Source organism: Acomys russatus, chromosome 9 (assembly GCF_903995435.1).
Source record: "Acomys russatus chromosome 9, mAcoRus1.1, whole genome shotgun sequence".
In the NCBI taxonomy this organism is placed as follows: Eukaryota; Metazoa; Chordata; class Mammalia; order Rodentia; family Muridae; genus Acomys; species Acomys russatus.
This window is the reverse complement of record NC_067145.1, coordinates 66036775-66051022: the sequence shown is the minus strand read 5'-3', so window position 1 is coordinate 66051022 and position 14248 is coordinate 66036775. Positions and strand designations below refer to the sequence as shown.

At 41.3% G+C, this 14248-nt stretch overlaps 1 protein-coding gene across 1 annotated transcript in view; it reads left to right on the top strand.

Moving 5' to 3' along the window:
* Positions 1–14248, top strand: part of Ryr2 (ryanodine receptor 2) — a 561576-nt gene that overhangs the window by 165558 nt on the left and 381770 nt on the right. The window contains 1 exon segment of the mRNA XM_051151477.1: positions 1062–1181. Coding sequence (XP_051007434.1) covers positions 1062–1181 — 120 coding nt within the window.

Here is a 14248-nt window from a genome sequence, read left to right as displayed (position 1 = left end):
CAAAACATTCATTGTGTTAGACATGTTTCATTCTTGAGGATGTTTGATGTCCTTAGAAAAACTGGTTTCTTGGTAATTCTGGTGATTTGAAGCAGTGTGTGAGAGTGCAAAATAATAAAAAAAAAAATCCTGCCTTTCATTTATCCTCAAAGTTAGCTTTTGGTGAGAACAATGGGGAAATTGATGAACTTGAATGACTGTCCCGTTCCTTTCCCCAGAACTCAGCTTCCCTCTTGCAGTTAAAAAGCACCCAAGGAGGCGACACTGTAGAACTCTTTTGGTGGCACTTCTTACCTGCGGCTCTTGTTCTAGTGTCCTTTCTGCTCCTGTGATTAAAAACAAACAAACAAAAACAAACAAACACAAACACCCTGAACAAAAGCAATACAGGGAGGAAAGGGTTTATTCATCTTTCATCCCAGGTTTTAGTCCATCTTTTGGGGGAAGTCAAGGCAGGAACCTAAGCAGCTAGGCACATCACATCCAAGGCCAAGCAAGGGAAGAATAAACACGTCTTTCCTTGATTGTTTTCTTTAGATAACTTTGTCCTCTCTTACGATGTTGGGGACCCCTTGCCTAGGGAATGGTGCTTCCCTTGATAGGCCTACTCTTTCTGAATTAATTAACATCAAAGACATACCTACAGACCACCAACCTGCTCTAGATAACTCTTAATAAGGAACCTTTTCCCCAGGTGATTCAAGGTTGTGCCAAGTTGATGATCAAAACTGACTAGCATAGCTCATACTTAATCATTTTATTTTAGATATTTTATTTCACTTCTTTGAGGGGTTTGCCTGCATGAAGGTATGCACAGCAGTAGTGTTCCTGGTGCCCATGGCAGTCAGAAGATGATATCCAGTTCCCTAGATCCCCTGGAACTGGAGTAAGAGTTGGTTATGCTTGGGTCCTCTGCAAGAGCAGCAAGTGCTTTTCCCTGCTAAACTATCTCTTCAGCACCCTACGGCTGAGATTTTTAGTAGGTCATAACATCCTATGTTCCTAGATCTTACTTAGGCAGCCATGTGGAATCTCACTTTTCTTTCTTTTTCTTCCTGCAGGATGATGAGGTGGTTCTGCAGTGCACAGCGACCATCCACAAAGAGCAGCAGAAGCTGTGCTTGGCAGCAGAAGGATTTGGCAACAGACTTTGTTTTTTGGAGTCAACTTCCAATTCCAAGGTGGGTTGAAAGCTCACAAGGATGACAGAGTGTTCAAGTTCCACTCACGGTAGTGAGTTTGTGTATGGACACTGTGTTTCTTTCTATAGAACAGGCAATATATGAAGCAAATGGGGTTAGGAAAAATAGTTTGACTTCTCAGTCTGAAAACATAGAGTCTGTATGGGTTGCAGAGACTTGGGTCACACGTGCTCTCAGGCATGGAAAAGGCTTTTGACTCATGATGGCTGTTCTGTAGTGGAGAAGCAAATGCGTGCATAAATGGCATGATTTCAGAATGGAGAAAGGCCTGGAAGGAAAGTAATCAGGAAAACAGCAATCAGAGGAGGTCTTGTTCTTTTATAGAGCTCCAGGGGGGCTTTTTTGAGGTAGTGGTGGTTGAGCAGGCCAGACTCATGGAAGTTTCACCAAGAAAAGCCAAGTCATGTAGTGTCTCTTGGGCAGGAATGAGCGGACAGAAGGCTTACCTAGTACAAAGTGACCAGCTATACTAGCAGAAGTCTCTAAGGATGCCCTAGGACCTGGTATGGTGAGGGGTCCAGGTTTCTTTGTAATGCAAAGGGAGGTTGTGGAGCTGGGTAGTGATTCTGCTTGTTTGAAGGGCTCTTCAGATCCTCATGGCTCCTGTAGGGGTTTGAGACTGTGGAGAGTGAGAGTGGAAACTGGGAGATGAGCAGGAAGAAGCTTGGTTTGTCTGACTGGCAGCTGACTCCTCCTCTCACAGGGAGCCCTGGCGATAGGGTTGACATTGGCTTTGGACTGTGCTCCAAGAACACTCAGGGTTTGTCCATAGATCAGATTTGGGGAAACAGAGGAAGGAGATATTTATGGAAATTGTAAAACGAATGAGAAAATAGCCTGTGACTCTCTTGTATAGTGATTTTGGTTAACGGAGTTCTTGGTCTGTACAATCTCATTTAAATCCCACCATAAGGGAATATATACGTCAGGATTGCCTTCACCACACAGATAAAGACCCAGAAGCATACATCAAGCCCTAGGCTTGACTTACTCAACATGACTTCAGTACCATTGGCAAGGACTATGCTCACTTAATACCAAATATCAAAATATTTGATTACTCCTTTATGCCACAGCACCTTTTTATTCCCTAAAATAACAATGAGTATATATGTGATGTGTTTATTATAGTCACTTATGCCAAGTGAAATTCTTAACATTATGATGATCAGTGTTAGATGTATTATATACCTGCTTAGAATTTTTTTTTTTGAGACAAGAACTCATGTAGTTAAGTATATGACAAGGATAGTATATTCTTCCTTAGATTTTTTTTTTTTTTTAAGAAAAGGTCTCATGTAGCTCAGGCTGGCCTTGAACTTATCATGTAGCCCAAGGATGCCTGTGAGCTTATGATCTTTCTGTTTCCTTCTCCTGGCACTGGAATTTCAGGTGTGCACTAACCCCTAGTTTCTGTCATGCTGGATTTGAACTCAGGGCTTAAATCACAAGTCCTCTCCTACACTTGTTTTAATTTGACAAATTTTATTGGAACATTCTCTTTGTAAAATTTACTGTGGTAGCTACAGCTATGAAAACTATTCTAGGGGCTGGAGAGATGGCTCAGAGGTTAAGACCATTGGATGCTCTTCCAAAAGTCCTGAGTTCAACTCCCAACAACCACATGGTGGCTCACAACCATCTATAATGTGACCTGATGCCCTCTTCTTAGCCTGTAGGTGTACAGGCAGATAGAGCACTGCATATATAATAATAAATAAATCTTTAGAAAAACTATTCTACAAGAACTGGCATCTTCATATTTAGCATTTTGTTTGGTTTTTCACTTTTTTTTTTTTTTGGTCATGGCTAGAACAAGTTTCTCTGGTTAACTGACATGCACACACACACATGCATGCACACACACATGTATGTTTGTGCATGTTTGCCTACATGCATGTATATGCATCATACTTGTGCCTGGTGTACTCAGAGGTCAGAAGACAGCATCAGATCCCCTAGGACTGAGTTAACCCAGGTCCTGTGGAAGAGCAATAAACACGCTTAACCTCTGAGCCATCTCTCTAGCCTTGTAACTTGGCTTTTGACTACCTTTATTACATCAAACATTGTATTAGATGGCATTGTTTTAATTCTTTGCTAAGGGAGTTCGTTTCTAATACTGAAAATTGATGTTCTGCATTAGGGAGATGGCTCAGTTAGTAAAAATGCTTGCTCATACAAACACCCTAGTTTCATCCCTCAGAATCCATGTAAGAAAGTCTAGCATTGTGGTGCACACTTACAATCTAGGCACTGGGAAGACATGCGGATCCCTGGGACTCGCTAGCTGTCCAGCCTAGCCTACGTGAAGAGCTGCTGGCCATTGAGAGACCCTGTCTCAAAACTTAAAAAAGAAATGTGGCCAGCATCCAAGGAATGACATCTAAGGTTGTCTTTTGCTCCATGCACATAGTTATTTACGCTCAAATTAGTATTCTAGGTTCAGCAATGGGGATAATAAATGACTATCAAGCCTAGATTGACATAGGCCCAGAGGTTCACTTGAACTGTTTAGTTCTTAGCATGGGAACTTGACTCTATAATTTGTTATAGATGACCAAATGTGCTTTTACTTTCAGGGCATCTTACGTTCTTTCTTCTCTGAAAGAATGTAACACGAGAAGATGCATCAGGTCACTTATAGAATTTAGAATTAAAGGTAAAGCTGAAGTTGGGCAGAGCATTGAGATTTTTTTTTTTGTTTTATTGTTTTGTTTTTGTTTTTTGCTTCATTTTGAATTGCGCATGCTCCCATGTTTTCTTCCAAGGTTTTTTCCTCTTTGCACTTTTCATGTAGAGTTGGGACTCTGGGCTTTGGTTTTAGGGAGTTTGACAACTTTGAAGCAGATGCCTATTGCTGCTAGAAATAAAGGAAAGGGACTTGTTCATCAAAGCCCCATAAAGCAGCCTCTCTTTAGGGTCACCTTTTCTAAACTGCCCCTGTAATCCTCACTGTAAGTGTTATTTGTATTTCTAGGGTACACCATTTGGTCTGATAATATTTGTAGGACATTGCTTTCCATTGCTGATGTCCCTGTTGCCTCTATACATGAAGTCTTGGACCTTTGGGGACCAGATTTAACTCCTTTGTTGTCTTTTGGTGATAAGAACTGTGCCCTGAACCATAAAATTTAATGAGTAATGGCAAAGGGACAGAACTCCAGGCTGAAGGTCATGACTCCAATACACAAATACAGCTGGATTTCCCCGGGATGTAGCTGGATTTGACTTTCACTAGTCGAAAAAATGGGACATAATTTCCCTTTTTTGAGTTGGTGTTTCCTGCATTTATCATGAAATAAGGAGCATGGAATGAGTGTCGGCAATAAACAGTCTTTATAAATTATATATGATTGCCTGGAAGCAGTCCCAGAAACAGCTTAAGCTGTAGCATCTTTCTACCAAAGGTGGGACTGCCTTTTGGGGGAGTTTATGCATTATGCTCCTAAGGTGTTTATTCAGGCTAATGTTCCCTGGGAAGGAAGGTTTGAAATATCAATGTAGATTTTCCTGCAGAAAATATAAATGTTTACGTCTGGTGACATGATTGCTCACTCCTCACCCAACACGACGGGCATCTGCTGTGTATTCCTTGCACAAAGGGCATTTCATCATTGCCTCTCTAGAGTTGAGAAGTTGGACTTTGATTATGGGGCACTAGGGACTTTAAGGCTGAACTCAAATGTTAAAACTTTAGACAGCAGGTGCCTGGAGTGGTGGCTTAGTGGTTACAAGTGCTTGTGGCTACTGGAGTGAGCTGTAGTAGGGCTACCAGCAGCCGTGTGCACTACCACTCCCTCCCCCAGAACAAAATTCCCTTAGACCTGATCACTGGGGGAGAGGGTTGAGGGGCCACAGAGGAAGAGAATGCAGGCTATCCTAGTGGGACTTGACAGGCTGGGGCCAGATGGTAGGGGAGGAGGTCCTCCCATCAGAGGACTAGGGGAGGATAATTGAGGGAGAAGGGAGGGAAAGTGGGAATGGGAAGATACTATCGAGGGAGTAACAATTGGGATGTAATGTGAATAAATTATAAAAAATAATTTTTAAAAAATTTAAGAAAAAATACTGTAAAAATAAAGAAATATGGTAGGAAACAAATCTTGAGTCAAAGGAGAAGCAAAATAGAAGGAATATGAAATTATGTTTCTTAAACAGAATAATAAAGAATATGTGTGGTGCAGTAAAGATGTGAAAATGACATTTACAGCATCAAATTAATATGTTTTTAAAAGTGAAAAAGCATCTGGGTATGGTAGCACACACCTTTAATCCTAGCACTTTGGAGGCTGAGGCAGGGGGATCGATGTGGATGTGAGTTCAAGGCCAGCCTGGTCTACAAAGTGAGTCCAGGACAGTAAGGCTGTTACATAGAGGAATCCTGCCTAAACAAACAAACAAACAAACAAACAAAACAAAACAAAACAAGACAAAACAAATCAAAACAAAAAACCCAAAATAAAACAAAAGGAGAAAAGTGAAAAAAACCAAACTAAGTACACAAGTTAGAAAAAAGTACCAGGATAACTATAGGAAAGGAGCAAGATGGAGCAGTAAGGCTAACTGAGGGTTAGTTAGTTTCAAAAACTAGTTCTTTTTTTTTAAATCAGTAGAAAAACCAGTAATTAGTTTAAACTAAAAGGATAAGATCTCAAATATTCAAATGTTAAGTTACATATAGGTTGAAGTGGTTAATAACCCAGATAGAGGAAATTAAATTATAAGGAGATATTTACCTACTTGTATGCAAATGAAGTTTAAGTTATTCATGAAACGAATAATATATAGCCCAGGCGACCCATGTACCACTGATCTTACACTGCCTCAGGCTCTCCCTGCGTCTGGGACTACAGGTACTCATAACCATGCTTAGAGCCTTATTCTGCATTTTAAATATATAAATAGAATGACCATGAGTGGTGGTTCATACTAGAAATCCTAGCACCTGGGGTTCTGGAGGCAGGATTGCAGTGAGTTCCCATCAGCCTGAACTACATAGAAAGTTCAAGGAATAAGATCCTGTCTCAAAGACACAAGCAAAGGTGCAGTTCTGTGTCTAGCTTTTAAAGTATGGATTCTAGGGATTGAACTGAGGTCCTTAAGTTTGCAAGGCAAGCACTTTGCAGCCTGAGCAATCTCTACAGTCCTCGGCACACCTGTTTAAAAAGGATACATTTATGTGTAGAGTGTAGACTTCATCACAGAGTGTGGCCTGCCCTTGCTGGCTTGGCTGATGGCTTGGTCATTATAACAGAAAACCCATGTCCGACCGGAGTGGCTTATAGATGGGCACAGTGAGGAGATGGGACTGTTCTGATGTTCCATTCTTTTTCTCACTTACCATGACTTTATGATCGGCAAGATAATTCATTAAGCAACAGCCTGTTCACTGGATGTGCGTTTGGTAAATGTGCACTGCTCCCTTGCGTCGGCTTGAATTACATGAAGAGACCACTCAGGGCTGATGTTTGATGGCTGAAACCAGGCATACTTAACCATGAGAAAACTAAAAACAAAACTCACCTGTGCGTCTACGTAGGGAGATCAGAATAACAGTAACCAACTCAAATGGTCCAATGCCCCCAGCCCCTCCATGAAGGCTTTCTATAGTAGTGGGTTTGCAGTTTCACTGGAGACTGATCTGTTCGCCTCTTCAGTTCCTGATGGCGGGGGGAGGGGGCAGGGGGAGCTGGCAGTAATATGCCATGGTGAATCCTTATCTTCTCATATGGGCCATGTGCCACTGTCCTCACCTTGTTCAGGGGTCTAAACCCATGGCAGCAAACACTTTAGACTTAATGAAGTAGGGCTGGTGAGATGACTTGTGGATTAAAGTGATCGCTGCCAACTAGGCCCGAACAGCTAGCTGATTTCTGTCCTTGCAACCTAGACAGTGGAAGTTGTCATGATTTCCGACATACACACATAAAATAAATGTAATAAAAAATTTAAAAATCATAATGAGGCCGGGTGGTGGTGGCACATGCCAATACTTTAATCCCAGTACTGAGGAGGCAGAGCCAGGTGATCTCTCTATGGGTTCAAAGCTAGCCTGGTCTACATACTGAGTTCCAGGATAGCCAAGGGTATACAGAGAAACTCTGTTTCAAACAAAACAAAACAAAACAAAATATCATAACAATATATCTAATTTTGTATCAAAGCAACCCAAGTTTTAAACAATATTATAAAAAGGAATAATTTTTGAGTACATGAGTTTAATTATATAGGAATTTAAAACAGTAAGAAAGACTACAACACTGAAAAAATAATTTCACCTCAAACACAGTCCATCTGATGGAAATCAAGGAGCACGGTTTGGAATACACTATTATATACAAATGTAACCATCTTATCCAGAGTTCAGGCAGTAACATAATCCTAAGAAATTCATCTTAACAAAGACCTGCTGTTATTTAATTGTCTTATTGTGACAAGGCATGTACCAGACATTTGTGTTTGTGACCAAGATTGTATGGTGTCTTACAGACTCCTTGCATCATCAGATGTCATAGACTGTGCTGCCTAGGCTGGTCCTTGTCCACAGCATGCAAACACTTAAAGAAAAGCTCAACATCCTTATCATCAGAGAAATGCAAATCAAAACAATTCTGAGATTCCATCTTACACCCATCATAATGGCTAAGATAAAAAACTCAAGTGACAGCACATGCTGGTGAGGATGTGGAGAAAGAGGAACACTCTTTCATTGCTGGTGGGAGTGTAAACTTGTACAACCACTTTGGAAATCAATATGGCGCTTTCTCAGGAAACTGGGAATGGGACTACCTCAAGACCCAACTATTCCACTCCTTGGAATATACCCAGAAGGTGTTCCACCACACAACTAGGACATATGCTCAACCATGTTCATAGCAGCCTTATTCATAATAGCCAGAACCTGGGAACAATCTATCAGCCTTTCAAGAGCTGTCCATGAGCTCTTCCCAGGGCTGGAGAGATGGCTCAGTGGCAACAAGAACTTGTGGCTCTTGGAGAGGACTCAGGGTTGATTCCCAGCACCCGCATGGTGGCTCACAACCATCTGTAACTCCAGGTCCATGAGCCCTGACTTTCTCTTCTGGCCTCTGTGGGCGCTTCACACACGTGGCACACATACAAAGAATGCAGGTAAAAAAACACCCATAGGTATAAATTTAAAGAGAAAGCTTTCCTTATCTTGCCGTTTCTCCGGCATCACTTTAATTACAAGTTATTTCTTCCCATAATGGGACATGAAAAAGCAGAATTTTATCTCTGGCGACTTCTCATTTCAGGGTATTATTCAGCCCATCAATAATGCATGGGGACATCAATGATGCATGGCAGTTGTGCTATTCCAGATGAACCGCTCTTCATATTCAAGTGGGAAAATTTGAATAATAAAACTGTCAGTATGAGATAAATGCTAGATGATGTAAGAAAGGTTGGCTTTAAAAGTAAAGTTTGCAAAGCATCTTAAACTTCAGATGCTTCCTCACAGCATGTTTTCCCTAACGTTTAATTGAAATAATAAAACATGCTATAGGAAAACAAATACTAGTATTACTGTTGCTCTGGCTATCCATTTTGGCTTTTAGGGAATTTCGTTTGTGCAGAAGGGACACAAAAGCAAGACCAGCATGTTGGGGGAGAAGGTGAATTTCCCAACAGTCACTTTTGCTTACCACTCTCCTTGTGTTGTGCTATATACTACTTATTTGCCAGTATTTTAAGAGGAAACAAAAGTAGGCAGCATGTTAGGCACAAAGAAACTATCTCCACGAGGCCTGGGGAGATGGCACAGTTAATCTACTGCTTAGCTTGCAAGCTTGTTTCCCAGAACCTAGGGGAAAAGTTGGCCATGGTGGCAGGTGCTTGCAACCTTAGCACTGAGGAAACAGAGACAGGCCAACGCTCTGAAGTCTACTGGCTGCTGAACTCTAGGCTAGTGAGAGAGAACCTGTCTTATAAAATAAAGTGGCCAGACTGAGGAATGACAGCCCAAGATTAGGCTGACTTCTGGTCGCACACATAGGTGTATATGCACACCCAAGAAAATTTAGAGTAAATGATTTTATGCTTAAATATGTTGATGGCTTGTAACATTTGATCTGGGAGACAGACTATTACATTGTGATAGAGTGCAACTGTGCTCTTCTATAAATTATAGGCAAATAATTCCTGCTAGACTTTAAACACTCACTGATGCTGCTAGGAAAGACTGGTTACAAAAGGACATAATATAGAGTAAGATGACATAATCAGAATTCTCCATCCAGGACGCATTTTATGGAATATTTAGATAATAAATGTGACATCTGTATATTGCTTTATGAGCTGAAGATTCACTCAGAGGAACTTATAAAGGCTTTAAAGCATCCTTATGGTAGTTAAGAAAGAACTGCTTGATTTCCCAGTACATTTCTTACAAGGACTAGAAAATGAAATGAAAACTTTAGAAGAAACGATTTTTACCCATCATCTGGTAGAGATCTCGACTAAGCAGGGAGCCAGTGGGACCACCCGGAGCAGATCCTCTCTGGGGCTCTCTCCTTGCCCATGGCATCTCTCCAAGCCCTGGAATGAGATTGGCAGGTGCTCTAACCCACCTGGTCTGTCTGCTGCATACCCAGGCGCCATGCTGGCAAGTGAAGTGAGCAACAGGGGTATGTTCCTGCCGCCTCAGCCACCAGCTCAGTCTCTGCCTGGAGGTGTGGGCTGTGCTTGGCAGGAAGATGAGGATGGTTTTTTAGAAACTGGTAGCTTGGTTCTGGCCAATTGGTCCTGAAGGACTTTGGGAACAGCCTTCTAGAAGCTCAGGTGGGATTGGATATTTGATGGTAGTACATCTGACCCAATGCCAGAAAGCAGACATTTAAAGGAGAAAGAGAAGCTTCTAGTCCCACTCCCTGTTCCAACTTTCATTGGCATGTGTGTGTGTGTGTGTGTGTGTGTGTGTGTGTGTGTGTGTGTGTCTGCCTGCCTGTGTGTGTGTGTGTCTCTGTGTGTGTTGTGCATGTATATGTATGCATGTTTTTGAATGTGTTTTCATACACATTCATAAATAGTATGATCTGGGTATTCCTCAGTTTTGCCTTCCAAGGCTGGTACTATCTCCTGGCTGTCACACCCACCCAACATTTAATGGATTCTGGGGATCCAAACCCAGAACCAACTGCAGTCTTGGGAAGCTCTAAACCACTATAGCTGTCTCCCCATCCTGAAGGCGCCTGTCTTTGACACGAAGATCTGAATTTGGAGAACGGCATTGCTGTACTTGGGTCTTTCATGCCTCCCCTTTTCTGAGAGTGTAGCTTAACTGTAGCAGGCACATGGCATCCAGTGGAGCTGGCTTGGCAGCTTTTTTTGGGAAGAGCCAGAGAGTAAATATTTTAGATATCTTGGGTCATGTTTTCTTCTCAACTTTGACATTTGGCCCCAAAGCAGCTGTAGGCAGTATGCAAATGGATATGCCTGGCTGTGAGCCTAAAGATCTTAGTTATGGGCACTGCAGTGTGATTTCAGACATTTTGTGTGTATGTGTTTGCGTCTGGTACATGTGTGAGCATGTACTCATGGGAGTATGCCTGATATGTGTGTATGTGCATGTTGAGGCCAGAGGTCAAGGTCAGTTGTCTTCTGTGCTTCTGCAATTTCTTTTCTTTTCTTTTTTCTTCCTTCCTTCCTTCCTTTCTTTCTTTCTTTCTTTCTTTCATCTTTGTGTGTGTGTGTGTGTGTGTGTGTGTGTGTGTGTGTGTGTGTGTGTGTGTAGGGGCTCACTGAGCCAGGAGCTCACTGATTGTCTGGGCTGATGGCCAGCGAGCTGGAAGGTTCCTCCAGTGGCTGCTTTCCCAGTACTGGGATTACAGGCATACACTGCTACGCTCTAGCGCTTATGGTCTTCTGGGGATGTGAACTCAGGCCCTCGTGATTGTATGGCAAGCACTGAGGTATCTCCCCAGACCACCCCTTTCCCCCCCACACACCACAAAATAAGAAACTAGTCTCACTTCATGAGCTAAAAAAAATGTAGTGGCCAGATCTGGTACAGGGAAACATCAGTCTATTATATAGGAAGTATTGCCTTTCTAAAGAAGCAGCTGGACCAGACACCTTAAGACTGATGCTCAGAAGTATGGCACAGGGGGGCTTTTATGTCAGTTAAAAGTCTCATCTCATCCTAAAGCTAAGAGAGAGAAGACTTCGGCGTGAAGTGGTAGTTGACTCTCATGACAGTGTGGAGGTGCAGGGCCTGATGGATCTTCCAGATGGGTGGCAATTAATGAGTTAATGTTTTTGAAATTTGAAAGGGACCAAGTGGGTAAAATCTGGTATTGATTTGGTATAGATTATAAACAGAGTGTGTTTCAGAAATAAGAAACTGCCAAGTGTTCCATTGAGGAATGTGATGGCTCTTTAGACTTCCTGTCCCCATAATGTTCATTGAAAGGCAAGGGACAGTGGGCAGTTTTTAAATAATGCATTGTAAGTCATACGCTTCTGCTTACTGATTTGGTACTTTGAGACGCGTGTCTACCTTCCCCAAAGTATAAACAACCCAATTCAGTTTTCTTAAAAACAAAACAAACTTGGTGCCTTTGGATATGCTCCACTTTTCTTTCTTCCTAGAACTCCCTTGCACTCACTTCACTTGGAATCTGACCCCTCTTTCATCCAGATGTTAAGCAGGACTTTTTCTTAAAGCTTTCCTACATCTGTACTACATGCTCTTCCTCTCTGAGAGGTATAGCCTTTCATCCTCTTCTGTCATCTTTCCCTCCCCCATCCCCCTTCCTGTCCCCTTCCTTTTCTCTCCTCCCATCCTCTCTCCTTTCTTCCTTCTCTTCTTCCCACTTATTCCTCTGTCTCATCCTTTCTCACTGACTCATCTGTTCTCGTTTGTTCACAGCTTCTTTCTCCCTCCATCTCTGTCCTCCTAGGCATGCCAAGCAAAGTGAATTCCTTCTCCTGTCTCTCTTGCTACTGAGTTATATGGTCCTTTCTGCCATGCTTTCTCTAGTCAGGAAAGCATCTGCTGGCAGACAGCTTCTTACCTGTCTCACTTTTCAGGAACTAATATACTCTTGAGGAAAGGAGATGCTCAGTAAAAATATATTGACTTTTAATTGCCTTTCATTCTTTAGACCCATAACAATGCTGATCTATCTATTCTGACAGTTCATCAGTTCATTTGGCTTTGAAAAGACTCTCCTGCCCCGCCCACCCCACAGTATACAGAGAGTGCCTTCCTGCTTCATAGAGTTAATTGAATGTCTTTAACATGACTTGAATAAACACACTTGTGGCGACAATAATGCTCAATCCTGTGCTGTTTGACTATGGGTTTTGTGCAGGGCCCTTGGAGTGATATTTAATTTACTGTTTGATGTAAAGTATAAATCTCTATTGTCATGTTTACACATAATGTAAAGAATCAAAGGCTCTTCAGAAAATTTCTGAAAACAGATACTTACAAGAGTTCACATGGTTAAAATGCTAATATCTTTTGCTAATATAACTTTCTAATCACTTTCATAAAATTACTTCAGCAGCAAACATTTGTATGTGATAATGAAGGTCATGAAATTACATTTTAATTCAAAATGGAGTAATTGTTTTGAAAAATGGTGTGTTATTTCTGATAAAATTGAACTTTCATGACATAGCCTGGTAACCTTCTCTTGGTATCTATCAAGAGCCATTTATCTGTTTCTGCTCAGAGCTTTGCATCCATAGTTTAGGTATTTTTTCTAATAACAGCCTCAAACTAAGAAGCAACCAAATTCCTACATACTACATAATATGAATGATAAATCAGCTGACAAAGGAGTATTATACAGTAAGGAAAAATGAATTGTTTATTTGTTTCTGCAATTATTAGGGTGCTGTCACTTAGTGTCTCAAGTGTCCTCATCATGGATTCTTAGCATTGAGTGATATCCTCAATTCTGGATTTATTAATTGGTACAACACAGAATTATTAGATAAAAAGACAGAAGTAACATTCAACAAACAAATAAGTACCATAACAAAAGCCCCAACAGCCCAAACACATCTTTGTGGATAAAGCAGTTGAACATGAAGTGTTGGGAGAAGTAGATAGAAATTTGCTGTAGACTTATGTAGATGTGCTTCTTTCATAAAGCAGATGAACACTTCGTACTTTGCCATTGGGGTGATAGCTAAATGAGCAGAAAAGTCTGAAAAACCCATCAAATTGTATACTTTAATTGGTAAAGTTTATTGCATCTAAAATATACAAATAAGACCAATTAAAAAAAAAGAGTCCTAAGAATCATGAACACCAAAGCAAAACAAACCTTGATTTTACAGCATTAAAAGCAAAGACTGCTGGATGTTGGCAGATACTATGATATATCATTAAAAAAAAAAATCAAGAAAAATAATAGGACAAAAGTAAGATTGGGGAACAGGGTTTTAAATTGTGCAGGTAAGACATGAAACATTTCACCCTCAAAATTAAGCATATTCTGTGTTCTTAAACTGAGAAAATCATGTTGTGATAAATCGTGTGTGACAATTGTGACTATGTATTATGTTGACAATGGGAGTCCTCACACTGATAGGACTGTAAATCCACACAACCTCTTTAGAATGTAATATGTTGTACACACACACACACACACACACACACACACACACACACACACACAATGTATTGGACAACCTCCATTCTCCTACTTTTCATCAGCTCCTCTCTAACACTCACTGCATTCCCCTCCTATACCCTCTTGGTTGTAACCCACTGAGTTCAGTTGGAGCTGCTTGTATACATATGAGTGTGAGGCCATCTACTGGAGTGTAGGCAACCACCTACCAGGAGCCACAGCTCTGAGGAAAACTGACTATCAGTACCTAGCAGCCATCAAATGCCAAAATGTCCTCAGCTGGAGAAGGGGGTCTCTTGAGCCTGTCCCCTAGTCACACTGGAATACTGACCTGCTTGATCTTGTGTGGGTCTTGTGCATGCAACCACAGCTGCTGTGGCTTCATGTATGTAATAGTCTTATCATGTCTAGAAGATACTGCTTAACAGCAGT